Here is a 20233-nt window from a genome sequence, read left to right on the forward strand (position 1 = left end):
GCCAACTCTGTGCAGCGGTGGTGGTGATTAACTCACATCAATATAAAAGTGTCCACAAAGTGAAGCCATTTTCGGGACAATTTCAAGTCCAATTCTGGGAGGGTTAATTACATATCCATTCAATATCTAACACGTGACTACACGGGCTAAATTCCACTTCCACGCTCCCTTACAGGGTGTTCTCTCATCTTCGACTAGGCAGTCACTTCCCCAGCATGGGCGGTTGAGCCTTGAATGACGTAGGGCCGCGACGGTAAGAAGCATTCGGACAGAGACCTTCATTTTCTTCCCTATCTCTATCTTCCTTCTTTCCTGGGTAGGGTCTTGGAAGCTTTTGCATACGCAGCTCAAGTGATTCGTTACAGCGGACAATTTTTGCGTAGGATATTGACCTTGTGCAGATCTACCTCTTGGCCGCACTGCAGCAAAACTGCGCAACTCGCGAAATCGGGTCTCAGGATGGGCTCTCAGACCGGCCCCGAGGCCGCGAGCGATGAGGACGACTACATGAACATGACCTTCGAAGACGACCCAACCTCTAAGAGCGACGAGACCCTGACCCAGCGGAAAAGGCGGCTTGCTCGAGAAGCCGAAATCAGAGGCCGACCAAAGTCCAAGGCCGAACTCGCGCAGGAAGAGCGGAAGAAGCGGGAGTCAGCACTGAACACCACTACACTGGACACAAGCAATAAGGGATTCAAAATGATGGCTGCATTGGGCTACAAGCCGGGGAGTGCTTTGGGCGCATCCAGAGCAGCCACAGATGGCGAGAAAGACAATCGACTCCTCGAACCTATCGGTCTGGAAATGCGAGATTCCCGTTCTGGAATCGGAGCCGACGCAGAAAAGAAGCGAAAATTCAGAGAAGAGGTGGAAGCACAGCAAGAAGCGGACAAGAAGAGGAAGGTCGAGGCCGGCGAGTTCCGAGAAAGGCAGCAGAAAGAACGAGAAGAGAAGAAGATGGGAGTTCAAATATGGGCGGCGATGAAGGTTTGCGAAAGGCTGGACGAGGAGGATGAGGGAGAAAAGTCCCTCAATCAGAAAACTGACACTGCAGAGCCAAGAAGGTTAAAGCCGTTGAAGAGCGTTAACGTCTTATGGCGTGGCCTTGTCAAGCAGAGAGCCATTAATGAACGGGATCGAAGGATGAGGTATGACCTCCACCAGTCTCTCTCGAGACGGCCTGATTACATCGATCCTGATGAAGAAAAGGAGGACCAGATGGCATTAGGGAGGAAGGCGGAAGTGGAGGAGGTGGACATTGATCTTGACGAGGAAGACGAAGAACTTAACGAATTCGAGGCCCTCGAGGTGCCTGACAAGTTGTCAAAGCTCGTGGCATATCTTCGAGAAAGGTGGAACTATTGCTTCTGGTGCAAATACAGGTACCCAGATGAGAAAATGGAGGGGTGCCCCGGCACGACGGAGGTAGATCATGATTGAAGTTGAGCGGCAAGCATCACGACAATTGTAGAATCAATACTTCTTCCTTCATTGGGCATTACTCTGTGTTGTTTTTCTGTACCACGGGCGTAGACTGTGCGTCATTCTCATAGTTGGAAGATTCGCCGAACATGACCCGAACGAGGGACTTCAGCCTTGTTCAGCCTTGTCTCGACATATCTGCTTCTTGTTGTTTCTTCTTTCCATCCTCCTCGTCGATGTATTATCAGCCATGTCGTTCCTGAGCTTGAACCGCTTCTTGTTAACTGCCCTCATTCTAGGTTTGGGAACAACATGCTTTACAGTCCCAGTTTTGCTCAAACAAGTCAAAGACGCAGCAAGAGCGCCACCACCAGACCCTCCACCCCCGGCCAAGCGTCTCCAGAAGGATTCTGAGAACTCGCTCAAGCTTGACACTCTACGCACACTCGCAGACGGATATAGCTATGATCTACGCACCTCGGCCATCAAGATCGTTGCCAGCCGAACCGTTAGATCTCGCACGAGGGAACTATTATTGCGCGATCTGGCCTGTAACGACCACAACCGCCGCGAGAATGCTATTAACGCTTTACACATGCTTCTCACTCACCCGGCGCTCAACGATTCGATATCCGGTCAATTCCGAGACGCTAAGGCCATCACGGCGGTTGTTCGTGGCTTGATTAATGTGCTTCCCCAGCATGATATTCACGTCAACCAAGAGGGTAAAAAAGAGACGGCCATCGCGGCTGAGAAGAAAACGCCGCCACCGTCACCCATCCGCCCTAGTCGCCGGCCCTCTCAAGAAGCTCAGTTGCTCGAAATATTCACTAATATGCTTCATAGCCTTTCGCGGCGCGACATACATTACATAGAAGTGATGAACACCGCCTTGCGCGCGGGCTTGGTCACCAAGTGGTTAGCAAATTACCCTTTCCCCTGTGCTTTGCCAGAGAACTCTGAGTTCAACTTCAAACGATGTGATGTGGCGAGATTGTTTGACCGTACGGCTTGGCTTTCTGACGACCCTCTAATGGGGGACGTCATCCTCGAGGTGATGCAATATCCTCCAGCGAAGAGACAGATGCGTGAAGTCGGGTTGAGTGCAAGCAGCTACAAAGAGAATATGGACATGGGGCGCAGCGATCGGGACTCGTGGAATGCGGGATGGGGTTCGTCGGGCTGGGCCGATGGCGAGGCAGATGCCGACGAAGACAACGATGTAAGAATGGTCAATGGCGAAGACACCGCAGGGCTGATTCCCGGCAACGCCGCCGCTCCTCAGGACAACATCACGCTCTGGGATGAACCTGCACGATCAACCATTACCAGGGCCGGCGCTAGACTGAGGTCCGCCGAGAGGAGTCAGGAAGAGGAGCATTTGCGAAGGCGACACAGGGAGGCGATTGTCGTTGCCGAGCGGGGTACGCCGCTGAGCAGGGAAAATATCTTGCAGAGGGAGAATAGCGAGATCTTGCAGCCCATGAACGGGGTCAGCGAGGTCGAAGGGGAGTTGAATGGGCTGTTGAATCTGTCCGAAAGCTCTGCGGATGCCCAGCTAGAGGACCAGGAAGCCCGCCCCGATCCACCTCCCTGTTCCGACACAACCAACGTCTTAGATCTGGCTCCTGAACTGGAGGACGAAGTGGCAAAGGAGCTGACGACGGTGGATGAGGACAAGGACAAGGACGAAGAGGAGATGATCCGAGCTCAGAGGAGGCACCGTGAGATCGAGCAATTGATCGAGGAAGACCCAGAGATACAAGGCACGAGTGAGGTGCTGTGCCAGCCGACTGGTTCGGGTGAGGCAGCAGCCATGGACACGATTCCAGCCACTGCTGGCTCTCCAGTAGTGGAGGACGACGGTGCCGACAAGCAAGAAGGCTCGTAGTGACTGTAGGAATAATGGGGCGCAGCAAAACAAAAAATTGTACCACTATTGACACAATGTATCCCCTTGATATTTGCATAGCGAGGCGATAAGGGCGTCAGAGGCAGTGCTGGGCAAAGACGGATAATGCACACGGTGCAAAAGGGGCACACTGGGTTCCTGTTCAAATACGGCGTTCACCTTCCTCTCCTGAAGGATTCATGTCAAGAGCCGTCCTTTTCGTTTTGCAGCTTTTGACTATTGGGGTCATGCAGAGACGCTTGGATCTATCCATCCTCGCAGCCCCCTTTCTTTTCATCAGCATCCGCCATCTCCCGCGAGCCCATGCATTTCGGATGAAAAAGGAAGTTCATCACGACTCCCCAACCATATCGGCCGTGCGAAAAAAAGTATCTCCCGCGTAGCCCACGACTCTCCCACCCGCTACTCTCTCCCTCTCCCTGGCATTCGTCGTCTACTTCAACGGAATGAACCGCGAAGAGTGCGTAGCACCGATACCGGGTCTACCGTGCTTGACGGGCTTGTAACTGATTGAGAACTCGCCCAAATAGTGGCCGACCATTTCGGGTTTGATTTCCACCTGGTTGAACTCCTTGCCGCTGTAGATGCCGATGACGCTGCCGATCATCTCGGGGACGATGATCATGTCTCGCAGATGGGTCTTAACCAGGTCGGGCTTCTCGTTGGGTTTGGCGTTCTGCTTGGCCTTGCGCAGTTTCTTGATCAGGCCCATAGGGCGGCGCTTCAGGCCGCGGTTGAATCGGCGGCGTGCCCGGGCATGGAGGATTGTGAGGAGCTCGTTGGAGGGGATGTCGAGCAGTCTGGCGTGCGAGATTGTGCGTTAGCCTTCCATTTCTTTTCCCACTTCCTCCGTCTCTCCGGAACTTTTGGATGACGGGAGATGGGGGTTTGAAGAATTGGACAAAACGTACTGGTCGAGATCAATGCCTCTGTAAGAAAACTTTCTGAATGTTCTCTTCTTCTTGAGCTCGGCGGCCTCCTCGGCATTCTGTAGCCACGAGATGAATTAGATCACGCCCAACAACATCCTATTGGGATCGTAGCAAAATCGATGAAAAGACATACGTAGTCGGTGTCGGCCATGATTGTGTTCCAGAGGACTGCGCGGGTTCGCTTTTTGATCTGACTGTCGAAAGCGACGAGGGCAAAATGAAGTTGTGCAGTTGGCGGTGATACAGGACGATTGCAGACAATAGCGCGGGAGCCAAGTTGAGGGTTCGATGGAAAATTTAGGGCAAAGTGCACCACGTGACTAGAATTCTTGGCATCATTTCTGTGTGGCATACGCCCTCGTTCAAGGAATTCAGTCTTCAGGGGCTACAGCGCTTTCACGTTTTATGGATGATGGAAAACATTATATGGAATTTAGATTGAACTCGGATCAATTGGAGGTATCGAAGGTTGCTTTTTTTCCTACCCCTATCCAGCAAGCAAGTCAGAGTCTTGCGGTAGCTATGTCCCGTCTTCGCATTGCTCGCTGTTATGGCATTGGTTGACTTGGTCTCGCCTAAATAGGTCGTGCATCCAAAGATGATCAGTAGTGCCGTCCGTCAGCGCCATTGTCATTTCCATCTCCGACCACGTATCCCTTGTAATTCGGTCGTAGATTGTTCGTAGTCAATTCTCGTAGCCCCTGTTGTAATTTGTCGCTTAGTCGAACAGACCAAAGCCCATATCCTCGTCGGACTCTTCCTTCTCCTCTTCTTTCTCGGCAGGCTTCTCTTCCTCAGCAGCAGCAGCACCAGCAGCCGCAGCGGCACCGGCAGCAGGAGCAGCACCGCCACCAGCACCGCCAGTTGGGACAGAGGCGAGTTTTGTCGAGCCCTCGGAAATCAGCTATAGCGTTGTCAGTATCCTCTCGAAGATCCCGGTAGAAACAATTCATGGTACCTCATTGATGTCCTTGCCTTTCAACTCTTCGAGCAATTTGGAGAGACGTTCTTCATCAGCGTCAATTCCGACAGAGGAGAGGACTCCCTTGATGTCGTCTTCGGATGGGTCACTGTTGCCGGCGAGGCCAAGGAGGAGGTATGCTGCAAGGTGCTTCATTTTGAATTTGTTTCTTCCCGTAGAATGTTAGTGTGCGACATGTTTGGAAGCTTGCCCAGACTTACGGAGAATGGAAAGTCGGCGAACAAGAGAGACAATCGATTTAACCGCTGACTTGGGCGGAGACTGGCACTTCGAGTTCTGGTAATTGTTCGTTCGTGGGGAAGTCGCAGAAAAATCGTCAATTGCCTGAAGGTTGTGCGTGCGGCCTGCGAAATTCAAGAGCAAAATTATACTAGGCAAGTTAGCCGGGTCCGCATGCGGTCCAGTCGCGTGTCAAGCTGCAAGCATCAAACAAATGGCAACTAAGAAGTGGCCACCTGGAGGCGGGGACGTGGATTGACTTCACCTATTTCTTCCACGTCGCTCCTCTGCCTTCCTCTTTCCTTCCTCTGTGTCATTCGTCAACCGCACTCATCTCAAGAGCTTGCATCTGGTACTTTCTTTGTATCCATATGAATACCCTTTCACAGTGATTGCGCCGGCCGGCAGCGGGCCAATACGAGAATCATGCATAAAATCCCGGCCTCGAACCTTCTGACTTGACCACCTTCCAATTTTCTCCGACTCACCGCTCAGCCTTCATCATGAGCCTCTTCAGCGACATCGTCAACTCGATCGGCAGCGACAAGTCTCCAGCACCACCGAAGCCGCCAGCAAGACCGCTCAGCGCAAATGCACACCGGCCAGGTCTCGACGTCAGCAAGTCTGGGTTCCGGCCCGGTGTGCCGACAGCCCCCTCGCCGCTGAATGGTACAAAGCGGAAGGCCGACGACAGCTCTGCAAAACCGCCCGAGAAGCACATCAGGCCGAATCCTACACCTGGCTTAACCAGTACTATTATCCCGAGACGCCCTGTTGCCCCTCCTCTCAACGCTCCCAAACCGTCCAATGAAAAGTCGCTTCCTATGCCCAGGCCAAAGCTCGACGCTCAGGTGACCTCACCAAAACCTGGTTCTGCGCCAACCACTCCAACCACCGCAACAGCTAAAGGTCCAGCCAAGGGTTCGTACGCAGATCTGATGGCTCGAGCAAAACAAGCGCAAGTGGACAGAACACAACAAAGCCAAGTTGGGTTGATCAAGCACCAGGCAACAAATCGAGAGAAGCCGTCGAGATTGGCTGAGAGAAGACGTCAAGAAGAGGCAAAGTCAAAGGTTGTGAACGAGAAATCCAGCGGTGGCCGTCTGGCAACTGGCGGTAAAGGGCAGGATAAATCTCGAAGCGTTAGTCCCGCCAAAAAGACGGATCAACCAAAAGTACCCAAAGTCGCTCGACCGCCATTACATGCTCCCCCGTCATCTGCTTACAAAGGCACTATGGGTATAGCTTCTGGTCGGTCCAAGCCGGCAGCAAAGCGCGGGTCAAATTACAATGAATACCTCGGCACCGACGAGGAGGACGTCTCGGATGACATGGATGGATATGGAGAGGACGAAGAAGATTATGCATCTGATGTGTCGTCTGACATGGAAGCCGGAGCGTTTGAGGTGGACGAAGAGGAGCAGAGAGCTCTCAGGGCTGCGAAGGAAGAGGATGCCCGAGAGTTGGCTTTGGAAAACCAATTGAAGCGAGAGAAAGAGGAGCGGCGTAGGAAGCTTATGAGTCTTGCAGGGAAGAAGAGGTGAGGAGGAGACAGGAAAACCTATGAAATTTTTGACTTGCGACATGATTTGGAACTTATCTAGCCTTATTGATAACTTAGCATTGGTGTTGGCGGAGTTTTGCATTACAGGAAGACACACGTGTGGCTAGCTACCCACTGTATTCAATGGATATTATCTGGTTTGCGATATGCAAGTACAGCAGCGGGCCGTTTCCGCCAGCAGCTTCTTCGGAATTGCGGTTGCGTTTTGTCTCTGGAGGGACGCAAGGCGGATGTGGCCATCTTCATCCGATACTGTGACACACGAAAGAACCTTGGGTCGAGCAAGGCGATCAATCGCATCCTTTACTCAAAAGCGATCGATTACAGGTTACTAGCTTACTCTAGTCAGACACCAAACTCTCAACGTCAACGCCTTCCACGCGATAAAACCCAAGCGACTTCAACATGGGCTTGTCGTGGAACCTGTACAGGTACACAGGTTCCGACCCTTCGGCAGCGGTGTGCTGGTACTTGTTCCAGGCGGGAACGCAGAACGTGTCGCCCTGCTTCCAGTGGAATTTCTGCCCATCGATCTCGCTGTATCCCTGGCCCTGGACGACGTGGTAGACGGACGACGCCGTCTCCCTCACGGCGGGGGATGTGCACCCGGCATTTAAGCGTTCGGCAGAGCCGCCGAGGATTTTGGAGACTGTTATGGCCCAGCGGTGTTAGTTGATGGGTGGTCTCCTGCTTGTTGGTGCCAAAGGAGGGAGGCTGGTAAAGGACTTGGAAAGCGGCGCGAGAAAATGGGAAGGGGAAATGTCTTCCTTACCTGGTCTTCCATCCTCCTTCAAATAGTCCTCCTCAGCCCAATCCCCCTTCTTCTCATCGAGCTTCTTCTGCATCGCCTTCCAAGGAAACACAATCGGGCTCGTGTTCGAGTCCACGTCCGCGGCGGGATACCGCGGCTGGTTAAAATGCTCGACAAAGTGCACGGGGAAATGGACGAAGTTTGGCAGATCCAGGCCGTCGAGCCAGATCATCGGGCCTGACCCGTCCTTGCCGTGGTCATGCCAGTTCCAGGTCGGCGTCAAGATGACATCGCCGCGCTGCATGGTGATGCGTTTGCCGTGCACCGCAGTGAAGCCGCCCTGGCCCTCGATGATGAAGCGCATGGCGAAGGCCGTGTGTCGGTGGGCGCGGGCGGTTTCGTTGGGCATCACTAGCTGCAGACCTGCGTAGAGTGTGTCTGTGGTGAAGGGTGCATCTGGAGAGTCAGGGGGCAGTTAGCCATAGCGTTCTTTTATCCTTCCTTGTGACCACAAAGTGCCCTGGTTGACGGAAGAGGGATGCATACCTCTGGCGGGATTGACCAACATCAGCACCCGCCTCTCGGCTTGCTGCTCCGTGACTATTTCTCCGGCCCGGAGGAGGCTCGGTCTGACCTCGTCGTATCGCCAAATGAACGGGACACACTTTGGGTTCGGCTCTGGAGGATTCAATCGTGCCATCTGTGTCCAAAGGGGCTTGGTGTTGACCTTGAGAGCATTCTCAACCAACTCCTCTGCCGGGTCTGCCTTCTGACCCCATACCGGGGGGATGGTCTCCGTCACCGTTCCCGTTGTAGTGGCCATCTTTCGCTGAAAAGAGAGTTTGCGTAGGGAGTATAGTATGTTGGTATATGAGATTCTGGGTGATGCTGGTGGCTATGCTTTGGGCGATGAAGACTTACTTAGGACGTTGTCGTTCAGGATGAAAGGCTAACAAACTACTTAATAAAGGTAAGCATCACAAATGCCGAGACCGAATCAGTCCGCGTCGTCGGTTCGCTGGGAAAGTTGTTGACCGACTGCAGATGGCGACCGAGTGTGATGGAGTGGAGATGGACGCCCAAAGGACGTTTCCGATATACACCCGGACGGAAGTGCTCCGCCAACTTCCCACCACCGCAACAGCCGTTGTCGTGACGGTGACAAGAATACTACGGATGTTGACTTAAACTTCCCGCCCGCTGTGGTACGATCACGGTGGGTTAAAATCGGTAGTTGAACGCGCTGTCTCAGTCGAATCCGACCAACTCGGGACGCCAGGTGCGACGTGGTTTGTACAAAGTCCCAGGCTTTAGAGAAACTTCTTTCCGTTCACTTGGACTGGCCCGGATCCAAGTAAACAAAGACACGTCCTTTCCCCCCTCCGATTTTACTCACGCCAACCAAACCCAGATCCTTCAAAACATGGTCGAGGTACTCTCTGGTGTAGCGGTCAATGGCGAGACCAGACCAGCCAATGGAGTTACACCTGTGAAAGAAGATTTCATCAAGATTCCAGAGGTGAGTAACTATTTGTGTTTGCCCCACTGAAAGGGATTGTTTTGTCTGGTATCTCACACTTTGAACAGGTCGCCTCGTATCCAACTGGAAGTCTTGACTTTCTCGTCAAGCTGCAAAAGGAAGAGCAAAAGCGGCACAAGGCAATGAGGACTTCCAATCTGCTTAACCAGGACGACTTTTCCCGGGTTCGGCTAAATACCATCATTGTCGGTGCCGGTCTCGGGGGATTGGCTGCTGCCATCAGCCTTGCTCGCAAGGGCCATAAGGTCACAGTCTTCGAGCAGGCTCCGGAACTTGGTGAGGTATGATTTTGCATCTTCGAATTCCATATTCCTGGTGATTGGAGGCTGAATTGTTGCCCTAGGTCGGTGCCGGCATCCAAATCCCATCCAATTCAAGTCGACTGCTTCTCAAATGGGGCCTGAAACCCTTTTTGGCATCCAAGATCGTGGAGCCAGAGGACATCAAGTTTCGGCGGTGGGAGAACGGCACCGTCATCGCACTCACTAAGCTCGTCCCCGAGTTTCAGGACAACTTCGATGCTCCGTACTATGTCGTGCACCGTGCACACTTCCACGATGCCATGCATCAACTGGCATTGCAACTGGGCGTCGAGGTCCGAATCAACTCCAAGGTCATCGATTACGACATAGACGCACCTTCGATAACCACAGAACAAGGAGAATCTTTCACTGCGGAGCTCATCATCTGTTCAGACGGTGTAAAATCAGTCGGACGAACCAAAGTGCTGGGTGGCGTTGACCAGCCGCCCCTAAGAACAGGATTTGCGGCTTATCGCGCGACGGTAGATGTGGAGGATATGAAAGTGCACCCGGAGCTCGTTGAGCTGTTGGCAAAGCCTGGTCTGAATCTGTGGATTGGAGATATGCGACATGTTATGACCTACACGATTGCTGGAGGCAAATCTTTCAACATGGTCCTGTCGCACCCAGACCGCACAGACCCGGCCACATGGAACCAACAAAGCCCGGACAAGATCATGTCTGACATGCGGGCTCACTTCGAGGGTTGGGATCCTCGCCTGACCAAGATCATCAACATGATCCGGTCCACGCTCAAGTGGCCGCTCGTCAGCGGCTCGGCCCTCAGTCGATGGGTTGCGCCTTCGAGCAAACTCACGATAATGGGAGACGCTGCCCACGCCATGGTCCCGTATATGTCTGAAGGCGCCGCCATGGCCGTCGAAGACGCCGCGGCTCTTGCAGAAGCGATCGACCTGGTCGGCAGCGTCAAAGAACTCCCCGAAGCCCTGCAGGTGTGGGAAGCGGTGCGCATCAAACGGACAAGTCAGATGCAGGAAGCCAGTCTGATCAATGGCAAACTGTGGCACTTTGCCGACGGTCCGCTGCAGAGGGCTCGAGACGAGGCGATGAGGCCTGAGGTGGAAGGGAAACAGTTCGTGTCAAGCCCGAACCAGTGGAGCGATCCCACGACGCAGCGCTGGTGCTATGGCTACGACGCCGAATGGGAAGTCAAGCAGGCCTGGGAAAACAGACGCTCAAAAGCCAAGCTGGCGAATGGGGACGTGAAGGGGCTTTAGAAACAGAGTATCAGGTATTTCTTTTTGGCAGAGACGGAGTCGGGTATCCCTGGTATCCATATTTTGGGACAGCGTTTCTCTTCCGATGCTTCTAGACCTTTGCAGTGACATCGGTATCTGCCCATGGAGTTTGAGCGAAAGACGTCCACCTGAACACGAGGGGACATCCCTTGCATGCTCTTAGCGAGATTGTCCTGTGTAACAACATTCAGGGGGTCAGATGTGAGTTGGTTCTACTTGGCCCTGCGCCCTCAGGCCATCTGATTGGTCCACTGGGATTCAGCCTCATTGCGGTCAAGGCTGCACCGAGCGCTTCCAGGATGAATGAGCCCCTGAGATGCCCTCGGCAAGGACTCACCACCTCGCCACGGCTTGGCAGCTGGTACCAGGAAAAGCTGTCACCGACATTCATTATTATTACAGTACAAGAGTCTCATTACCGGTTGTTATGCTGATTCTCTTGATTTCTTGTTCTCATTGATCCTACCCATGGCGCTAGCATCACACCCAGCCTCCGAGGTCGCCAGCAAAGAGGAGACCAGGGACCTTGACACGACCGGTCTCTGCCTTCTTTCTCTCGATGGCGGCGGGGTTAGAGGGTTGTCGAGCCTGTTCATTCTAAAGGGGCTCATGACAAGGCTGAATTTCGAGCGACAAGCTGTGGGACTGGCAAGAGTGAAACCTTGCGACATATTTGATCTCATTGGTGGTACCAGCACTGGAGGGTGAGGATTTGAATTGGAGTCCAGGAAGTTTTACACACCATCGAAGCTAACTCGGTCTCGCAGAATCATCGCCATAATGCTAGGGCGACTTGAAATGGATGTGGACGAATGTATCAAAGCATATGCAGCAATGATGAAAAAGGTCTTCAAGAACAAGAGGAGCGCGTTCTTTGTGTCTATCACGGGCAACGTAAAAGCCAGATTTTCTTCGAAGACGCTTGAGACGGCGATCAAAGAGGTCTTAAGGAGCAAAGGATTTAAGGAAGACGACCTGCTCTTGGATGAGGCAAATCCAGAAGCCACTGGAAAGTGCAAAGTGTGAGCATTCAATCACTCCTTCGAGTTTCTGTCTCAGAACTAATGTCGTGATCAGCTTCGTCTGTGCCAAATCCCAGGAGGGAAATCACATCAGACGGCTGAAGAGCTATAACGTCCAAGGGAGGCAGGAGGAAGACAACCCCAAGATCTGGGAAGCGGCTCTTGCCACTTCGGCTGCACCGTCTTTCTTCGACCCGGTGCAGATCGGTGCATGCAGCTACGTCGATGGTGCCCTTGGCGCCAACAACCCAGTGAATCAGGTCGAAGAAGAGGCGGCGGACATCTGGTGCGAGGAAACAGGTCGACTACAGCCGATTGTGAAGTGCTTCATTTCCATCGGCACGGGCCATGCAGATTTCACGACCATCAAGAACAGCTCACTGAGGTCTGTGGCACATAGTATTGAGAAAGTCGCCACCGAAACCAAAAAGGCGGACAATGAATTCACCGGCAGATGGAGAGAGCATCTGGACACCCGCTATTTCCGTTTCAATGTCGAGGAAGGCCTGCACAGTGTACGCCTGGCTGAGTATAAGCAACAGGCGGTCATCGACGCAGGGACTCGACTCTATATGGATGGCCATGGAGTAAAGCGCAAGGTGCGAGCATGCGTCCAGAATCTGAGACAAAAACGATGTATGTGAGTAGCGATTGGGGGTGTCCAAAGCATGGAGCTGATCTTCTTCCCTAGTTGAGCCGGATCGAGCGTTTTGCCTTGAGCAGACGAAGCTTGAAGAACAGCGGGAGAAGGCCGAGCAACGAGACCGAGATCGTCCAAAAATGCTGGGCACCACGAGCGAAATATGTTCGTGATAACCACCCCCTCCACCGACTCACATATGTCTCAAGTGAAAACTGACTAGGTGTAGCGGAACTGGTCGAGAGAGGCGACGCCAATCGACGAAAAGCCCCCAGCACTGTCGGCAAGGAGGATCTCCTCAGCGCGCAAGAAGACTTCACCCGTGCTCTGAGGGGGATGAACTCGCAGAACCCGCTGCCCAAGGCCAAGGAGTTTGCCCGAATCTACCAAAAGCTAATGTCCACCTCCTTGAGACTCAGCCATCTGCTCGCCTTCACGGAGAACGAGCGGATGGCGTACGTGCGCGAGGCCGAAAAGCACGGGACCTTCGCCATGGAGCACGCCATCAGGTCGCAGAATGACCAGCGCGTCTCGCAAATGAGATTCTACATGTCCTGCGTGCACGCCAGAGAAGTCTGCCTGATGTCGGAAATTGGCAACGTGCCGGCCGACGCGCTGTTGTCGAGGCGCGATCGAGCGTTGGAAGAGATCTCGGTCTCCCTGAGCGAACTCCAGAGTTTTGAAGACATGGATATGGCTGTGTACGAGGTTATGGCGCGGGAATATAGCCAGGCTTTATCGCGTGGAACGCGGGTGTAAGGGTTGGCTTGGGCTGGCCATCAGGCAAAGATTTTGCGTTTTGCATTCTTTGCTTTGTGACGATTCATCCGTTCGGAGCCGATATATACTTGTATTCATTCATGACCGTCCAGCATCTATGTCAAGGCAATGCCGGCGTCGGGAAACCACTGCTTTGCGCAATACTCCCTAGTACTCCGTGCCCGAGCTACCACAAAAAGGCAAAAACACTTCATTTCTAACGCCCGTTTTGTTACACTGCCCGCGAAACTCCACAGCCCACCACGCATCGCTGTCCCGAGATCCATTGTCCCCCCGCTTAATTGCATTTTTATGTCATCCCATGCGCCTCTCTTGCCCGCCGAGCCGAATCACCTTGGCTGTCTGTCCTTGGTCATAACAAGCTAGCCCCCTGACAACACGAAAAGCCTCGATGTTTCGTCATTCGCATTCATCTCGTTGTTGCGGAAATCCAACTCCGGAGTTCAGTTTCCCTTTTTTTGGTTGGGGGGGGGATTTCCTTTTTCCCTTTCCCGGGTCTGGTCAACGCATGTGCGTAGAAACCAGGCTCGGCTCCAGCGGGTGCGGGTACGCGGGTGCAACGTGGATGGTCGAGACCGAGTCGTCCGGGTAGATGTCGTCCTGCCTGTTGTAGAATGGGTGGCTAGAGACCTCGGAGCCGCCGCCCAGCGGGCGCAGCGGCTGGTTCATGGACCCGTTGTTGTAGCCGTAGTTGGGCGGCGGGGCGCCGTAGTGTCCATGACCGAAGCGCTGTGCGCGCTTCAGCTGTCTGTATTTCTTGAACCACAGCGTCGCCACGACTAGGAGGATCAGCGCGAAGCCGCCCACCACGCCCAGCACGATGTACGTTGTGGTGTTGGATGAGGAAGAAGAGGATGAGGACGAGCCTGAAGGAGACGATGAGGACGCGCTATCGCCTGTGGGATTGCTCGAGAGGACGTCTGAGTTCGAGCCTGTTGACGCCGCACCGCCTCCGTTGTTCGAGCCCGCCGTTGTGGGATTGCTGCCGACCGCCGTCGTCTCTGCCACATTGTTTGCAGGCAGAGCGGTATATCCCAGCGATGTGCAATAACCGCCGTAGATAGACACTGCGGCGGCAATGTTCACCGACGTATCGCCCACGGTGCACGACTCCTGGATGCACGACGTGAGAAAACTTTCGGCCGCAGCTTGCAGGTCACCGCGACAATAGCAGCTGTCCAATGCGCCGAACATGTTCGTCGAAAAGACGCATTGGTCGATCGAGCAGCCGATCGCTGACCCCAAGACGTCGGTCGTGCAGCCGTATTCGACCGTGAAGCACGACTGTACGCATGTCTGCTGCTCCTGGAAGGCCGTGAGGGTGTAGATCTCCTGCGGCTTTGGATTGTTCGTTTGTGCCACCGCGACGGATTGGAAAAGCAGAGAGCATAGCCATGCTAGGTATAGTAGATGCCGGTCCATCGGAAAAGTAAACTGAAGCAAGGCAGCGGTATTTCTCCCGCAATGGTACAAAGTCAGTTCCCTCGACCGCGATTTACGACTGAAGCATCAATGAAAAGACAGAGAGATGTCTGGCGCAGTCCAGCTGGGCTATGGGAAGATCACAGCACTGAAAGGCTGGGGGAGGCTCAACAGCAGTGCTCTCGCTAAGGCGGGTTCCGGACCCCTCCTCGGCCTCCTCCATGATGCAGAATTAGGGGGCTCCATACCCGGTACAGGTTTGGAACTTTGTAGCAAGGGCGCCACGGTCAGGCGGGATTTCTGGCAGCGAAACACCTGGCCCTGAAGCTCGTATAGCGCTCATCCTGTTACAAGGGAAAACCCAGTAGTGCCGGGAGAAGCTTGACTGGCACATGGGGAGGTCAAGGTCAGGCTCGGCAGGGCAGACGAGATCAGAAGACGACGCTGTGTTCAGGGGGCAAATCGAATTGGGACGAGGCTAGACCTGGAGAGGCTTGCAAGCACCAGGGGTCTCGTATTGCTTGAACGACACACGCGCCGGGCTTGGGCCTGTCAAAGCCTCCTTGATGTTTGTTCTGCCAAAGGTTCTTGTCTCGGCGTGAAAGTCTAAATGCGATCTGTCCGCCCATTCGAGTATGACGGGGTCGTTAGCGTGTGACGGATGATGCATGCGAGGCACGCGAGGCTAGTTATATTGATTTCCAAGGCTTGGCGCTCACGGTCATCCCGATTCTCAGCCTTGCGCCCTGCTTTCCCAGTAGGCACATATATTTGCGTGTGACAAGGGAAGTTTCAAAGCATCCCACGATGCGTGTTCGCACTAAGTAGTGATTGGAGAGAAAAGGTACGTGCACACACACAGAAATACCAAAAACAAAAAATTCCTGTCTCGCATAAAAACCCAAAAACTTAGCACAGAACAGTCAACCCCTGGTCAGTGATAGGCGAAACTCGCCCTCCCGGGGTTGGTTTTTCCAGGCCGGTTATACTACACGTTCTATACAGTTGAAATCCGATCGGTGCGGGGGTCGAATCGGGGTCTTGCTGCCTGCTAACCCGTTATTGTTAGTTTGTCCTGACAAGACCTAGATTATGTTGTCGGAGGAGGGCAGTTCGAATCATTCGGAATCAAGGTCCTGATGCATGCTAACCCGCAGTTAGTTTGACCTGACAGGACCTGGATTGCATGATGTGGAATCGGTAGTTCTGTTCGGATTCGATATTCGCCCTTGTCGTGGTAAGGGGGTCTTTGTGTGACAGGAATCGAGCACAACAAAGAGATATAGGACATAATTTTTTCTTTGTTTGTACCCGCTTTGGTTGGAGGAGGTCATGTGCTGCTTTGATAACAATTGAGGCTCGCTTGACGGCTTTGCTTCACTCAGGGAGTCTAAGGACCACTCTGCCTCCAATCTCGAACCGGGCAAGCTTCTCCATGATGTTGTTGATCTCGTCAAATTCGAACACGGCGATTTCAGGCTTCACCTCTCCCTTGACCGCCATTTCTAGCAGTTCATCCATCTCCTGGGCAGTACCAACGGAAGATCCCACTATAGTAAGACCTGCGCAATACGTTAGAACGCTGGACCATTGGGCTTTGGAATTCGGGAATGCCGGTCAAGAACTCACTTCTCACAACCATCATGAACGGCGAAATCGGCAAGCTCAATCCCGATCTGGGCAGCCCGATACACACCAGGGTCCCAAGATTGCGGAGCAGCTTCAACGCCTGATCATATGCAGCGTCGCTTCCAACGGTGACGATGACGGCATGTGCTCCGAATCCGTTCGTCAGACGCTTGACTTCTCCTTCAATCTGTCACAGTGATAAGTACAGTCCTCTAGAATTCATGGAGAAGCATCCTCACCGAGTCAGTCTTGAAATCGAGGAAAACGGTTGCTCCAAGTTTCATGCACATCTCCTTCTTTGAGTCTCCGGTGTCGACGGCAATCACCTTATAGCCGCGTTTAGCCGCTATCTGGACGCCACTGCTGAAGATTACTCGGGGTGCTCAAGTTTGATCACGAGATAACCAAGGACTTACAGATGGCCTAAGCCTCCTCCCGCACCGGGTAATACAACCCAGTCTCCTGGCCGCAGCCTTGCTTTCGCGAGTGCAGAATACATGGTCAAACCCGCTGTTCGTTGCAAGTCAGACGAGGTGGCTGGAGATGGACTAGTCCAACCTACCACAAAGCAAAGGAGCAGCAATTTCAGACTTCAACCCTGCCGGGATCCTAGTGGCATGCTTCACAGGAGTAACGATGTACTCTTCCCTGAGTTAGTTAGGGAACCTTTTAAAGGAAGCGTGAGATGATTTGTTACGTTGGAAAGTGCCCCTTGTGTTCTACCAGCAAGCCAAGTCAGTAATGGCAGAGCCATCAGCTATATCCCCATGCTGACAAAGGACTTACCCGTCCAGAGTTGACCTGGTTTGGACATGCCGTGGGATTATTGGCGCATATCTCACAGGAGTCGCATGTACTGTACAGCCATCTTTTCGCGGGCGAGGTCCACGAATCAGCCAGAGTCCTGTTGCATTGAGATTTGCAAAGAGCGTGAGATGGACTGACTTGATGCCTACCCTGGCATTCATCATCTCCTCCGGAACATTGGGCCCCACTGGAAATTGTCAACGTCGACGATGCGATGGACCTGGAGGGCGCTCACGCTGAATCACATATCCTACACCTTCGTGGCCAGCGATGTCGGTGCTCATCGGCGTTTCGCCATATATGCTGTGCACATCGGAATGGCTTTGAGAAATTGTAAAAAGCCAGGTCAGTCTTCCACAGCTCTTGCCCAAAGACGAGACATTGCCGCCCGCTCACCAGAAGCCGGAATATTCCAGTTTCACAAGGACTTCACCCTCTTTCGGAGATGGCACCTCGATATCGTTCCTGATCTGTAGCCGAGCGCCAGGCTGGGGCTTTTCGAGCCATGCGGCGATCTGCGTTTTGGGTATTGTTGTTGACATTGTAGGTCCCACAATCTTCCACTCTCGCTTCTTTTTGTTGTTTGTGATCTGATAGACTTTGGAACGCAAGGGCGAAGAGGGGGCATGAACCAGCAAACACGCCGAAATATACGTCCCTGCCCGCTGCCCGGCCTCTTATCGCCAGCGGAACTTGAAAAGACCCACGAAGATGGCTCACCGGAATAGCTGCCCTGCTCTCACACAGCCTTGCCTTTGCCAAGAATAGTTCCTCGGTGTGGGCTATTTGGGGGGCTGTGGGGGACGCGGAAAAAAAAAATGGTGGGCAGCGACACGGATGTTCTCGCTTGTCCGACAGTTACCCGAAACCACTTTCTCCGCTCTCTTTCCGCCCTTTATCTCCAGGATTAGCAGCGCCGAGCGGAGTCTGGAAGTTACGGGGAAGTCAATTCTTGTCTGGGTCCGGGGTTATGAAGCTCGGAGACAGGAAATTTCTGCATTGAGCGGCGGAAGGGGACGACGAAGGACGCAGATGTCTGGGCTTTCCCATGTCGCTTTGAATCGATGTCATTTGACTCGTCAGACACAACATGCCAACTCCCCTGAGGATGCCTCTGTATCTCGCCGCCTTTTGGGCTCAGCGGACCACGTGTAGGGGAATTCGTCTCTGTTCATCTATGCCAAACACCGATGCGCAAAGATCTTTGCACAGTACTCTCTCTCGTGGCTACTCGCTATACCTATCTTTGTATGTGGGGATTGTGTCCTTCTACTGCCACTCAGAACGCATCTCCGTGATGCGTGGTCCTCGCCGACTCGAAATGTTGAGCGCTCCACTTTCTCATTTCCTCGCCCTTGAAGTAGACCAACGCCATGAGCAGATGCGCAACGAGGAGAATCACGGCCATCACAGCAAACGGAATTGTGTAGCCAGCACTTGTATTCCACGGCACAATGGCGTAGCTGATGCCGAACGCTGCCAGATTCTTCATCCCATTGTCGATGACCATGACCGTATCCATTTTTGCTTCGTACACGTCGAGTAGATAGGCGAAGGAGATGCTGAGGGATGAAATGAAGCAGAAGCTGACTAAAATAAGAGTGGTTGTCAGCGTTGCAAGTCCCGAAAAGTGCCTTTGGCGGAAAGCCGGACACATACCGAAGCACGACCCAAATAGGGGCGCAACCCAATGGCATTTCTCCTGAGTGCAAATGCCAAAAAGAAGCGAGCCGCCAATCCCAACCACTCCGGTCACGATGAGAAGTGGCAGACGGCGCTCCGGCTTTGGCTTTCGCCCTTCTTTCCGCGTCAATCGAGTGAAGAGTCGATCTGCCAGTACGCCGCAGAACAGCATTGCCAGCCAGGTACCGATCAAAGGTGCGATGAAGGTCAAGCCAGAATTACCAACTGAGAACGGATACACCGCTAGGTAGGTGATGGATTGAGTAGTCTGTCTGCTGTTAGGTTTGAGGGCCATAGCTGACGGGAGGAGAAATACCAGGGTGTAGCTCGTGACTAGCAGCGTGAGAGAAAAGAATGCCGTGTTGAGAATGATGACTGGGTGTCCAAAATATGGAAGTATGGTCGCGAGTCCATGGGCGACACTATAATGGGTATCAGCTAACAAGCCCATTGCTTCAGGCTTTTGAATACCACCAGACCTGTGCTCCTTCGGTGGCCCTCCTCCGCTGACAGGCCAAAATCGCAAGTCATCCTTCCATGACCTCGTTAACGTTGTTGCTTCCATTGTATATCTTGTATACTGAGTTTCTGGCAGTAGAAATATCATCAAGACTGCAGCACCGAACGTGATGATGGCTAGAATCCATTCGATCCAGCGCCAGCCGAGAGCCCTGTTACTATAGCTTAGCATATACGCCAGGGGACGATACAAGTATACAGACCGGTTCTGAATGATAAAAGCTCCAATCAGCGGCCCGCCAGAAAACCCGCTGGCCTGCAGGATGCCGATCCATGTCATAGCTTTTGCTCTGTTCTTGAAATGGAAGACGTCGCCAACCAGCTGAGGTGCCAGTGTTTCTGGGGGGGCGTAGAACATTGAAGCCAGGGTCCTGGCAGCGACAAGACTGCCGAACGATGTTGCGCGCGCTGCCCAACAATCCATGCAGGCTGCCGCCAGAGAGCTGAGGACAAAGACGAGTCTGATACCGTATCTGTTGCCCAGGGGCACCCAGAGGAAGGAAGAGATGCCGTAAGCCAAGAGAGGGCCGCCCACGAGGTAAGTTGAAGTGTCAAACGAAGAATGAAACTCCACTGGGATGATTTGAAGGGCGGGCGCGATGATGATCATGTTTGACGTCCCCAGCAGAATCCAGAGGCCGACAACGAGGAGGATAGTGAGCTTCCGTGAAGTGCTCCATGATAGAGGATCGTGAGGATCGAAAGGATCGATAGGTACATCTGGACGCAACTCCTGGCTCTTGTTTTCGACCTCCGCTATGCTGTCCTCAACACGCATGTCGAAGGATTTATCCGCAGCGAGCATTTTGAATCACCAGAAAATGTCTCTAAGTGAAGGACCCGCG

The 20233-nt window shown here is 53.3% G+C and overlaps 11 protein-coding genes across 11 annotated transcripts; 5 read left to right on the forward strand and 6 right to left on the reverse strand.

Moving 5' to 3' along the window:
• Positions 1–459: 459 nt before the first annotated feature.
• Positions 460–1443, forward strand: Z519_07055 (uncharacterized protein; the record flags this gene model as incomplete). Its single annotated transcript, XM_016764790.1, has 1 exon — positions 460–1443. One exon carries the CDS (start codon positions 460–462, stop codon positions 1441–1443), a length of 984 nt encoding a protein of 327 aa, XP_016618740.1.
• A 232-nt stretch (positions 1444–1675) lies between these two features.
• Z519_07056 (uncharacterized protein) lies at positions 1676–3316 on the forward strand (the record flags this gene model as incomplete). The annotated part of the gene is made up of 1 exon (XM_016764791.1): positions 1676–3316. The coding sequence occupies one exon, from the start codon at positions 1676–1678 to the stop codon at positions 3314–3316; it is 1641 nt and encodes a 546-aa protein (XP_016618741.1).
• Positions 3317–3770: 454 nt separating this feature from the next.
• Z519_07057 (40S ribosomal protein S15) lies at positions 3771–4420 on the reverse strand (the record flags this gene model as incomplete). The annotated part of the gene is made up of 3 exons (XM_016764792.1): positions 3771–4137; positions 4249–4325; positions 4403–4420. 3 exons carry the CDS (start codon positions 4418–4420, stop codon positions 3771–3773), a joined length of 462 nt encoding a protein of 153 aa, XP_016618742.1.
• Positions 4421–4987: 567 nt separating this feature from the next.
• Positions 4988–5386, reverse strand: Z519_07058 (60S acidic ribosomal protein P2; the record flags this gene model as incomplete). The annotated part of the gene is made up of 2 exons (XM_016764793.1): positions 4988–5173; positions 5228–5386. 2 exons carry the CDS (start codon positions 5384–5386, stop codon positions 4988–4990), a joined length of 345 nt encoding a protein of 114 aa, XP_016618743.1.
• A 587-nt stretch (positions 5387–5973) lies between these two features.
• Z519_07059 (uncharacterized protein) lies at positions 5974–7014 on the forward strand (the record flags this gene model as incomplete). The annotated part of the gene is made up of 1 exon (XM_016764794.1): positions 5974–7014. The coding sequence occupies one exon, from the start codon at positions 5974–5976 to the stop codon at positions 7012–7014; it is 1041 nt and encodes a 346-aa protein (XP_016618744.1).
• A 361-nt stretch (positions 7015–7375) lies between these two features.
• Positions 7376–8608, reverse strand: Z519_07060 (uncharacterized protein; the record flags this gene model as incomplete). Its single annotated transcript, XM_016764795.1, has 3 exons — positions 7376–7683; positions 7807–8241; positions 8332–8608. 3 exons carry the CDS (start codon positions 8606–8608, stop codon positions 7376–7378), a joined length of 1020 nt encoding a protein of 339 aa, XP_016618745.1.
• A 600-nt stretch (positions 8609–9208) lies between these two features.
• Z519_07061 (uncharacterized protein) lies at positions 9209–10865 on the forward strand (the record flags this gene model as incomplete). The annotated part of the gene is made up of 3 exons (XM_016764796.1): positions 9209–9304; positions 9373–9606; positions 9669–10865. The coding sequence occupies 3 exons, from the start codon at positions 9209–9211 to the stop codon at positions 10863–10865; spliced, it is 1527 nt and encodes a 508-aa protein (XP_016618746.1).
• Positions 10866–11354: 489 nt separating this feature from the next.
• Positions 11355–13307, forward strand: Z519_07062 (uncharacterized protein; the record flags this gene model as incomplete). The annotated part of the gene is made up of 5 exons (XM_016764797.1): positions 11355–11590; positions 11654–11908; positions 11964–12544; positions 12600–12713; positions 12778–13307. 5 exons carry the CDS (start codon positions 11355–11357, stop codon positions 13305–13307), a joined length of 1716 nt encoding a protein of 571 aa, XP_016618747.1.
• A 522-nt stretch (positions 13308–13829) lies between these two features.
• On the reverse strand, positions 13830–14750 carry Z519_07063 (uncharacterized protein; the record flags this gene model as incomplete). The annotated part of the gene is made up of 1 exon (XM_016764798.1): positions 13830–14750. One exon carries the CDS (start codon positions 14748–14750, stop codon positions 13830–13832), a length of 921 nt encoding a protein of 306 aa, XP_016618748.1.
• A 1377-nt stretch (positions 14751–16127) lies between these two features.
• On the reverse strand, positions 16128–17728 carry Z519_07064 (uncharacterized protein; the record flags this gene model as incomplete). Its single annotated transcript, XM_016764799.1, has 10 exons — positions 16128–16312; positions 16380–16566; positions 16619–16739; positions 16796–16889; positions 16942–17022; positions 17077–17098; positions 17166–17247; positions 17325–17373; positions 17422–17507; positions 17583–17728. The coding sequence occupies 10 exons, from the start codon at positions 17726–17728 to the stop codon at positions 16128–16130; spliced, it is 1053 nt and encodes a 350-aa protein (XP_016618749.1).
• Positions 17729–18465: 737 nt separating this feature from the next.
• On the reverse strand, positions 18466–20193 carry Z519_07065 (uncharacterized protein; the record flags this gene model as incomplete). Its single annotated transcript, XM_016764800.1, has 3 exons — positions 18466–18776; positions 18846–19540; positions 19592–20193. 3 exons carry the CDS (start codon positions 20191–20193, stop codon positions 18466–18468), a joined length of 1608 nt encoding a protein of 535 aa, XP_016618750.1.
• Positions 20194–20233: the final 40 nt, after the last annotated feature.

This window comes from Cladophialophora bantiana, assembly GCF_000835475.1.
Source record: "Cladophialophora bantiana CBS 173.52 unplaced genomic scaffold supercont1.10, whole genome shotgun sequence".
NCBI classification, from domain to species: domain Eukaryota; kingdom Fungi; phylum Ascomycota; class Eurotiomycetes; order Chaetothyriales; family Herpotrichiellaceae; genus Cladophialophora; species Cladophialophora bantiana.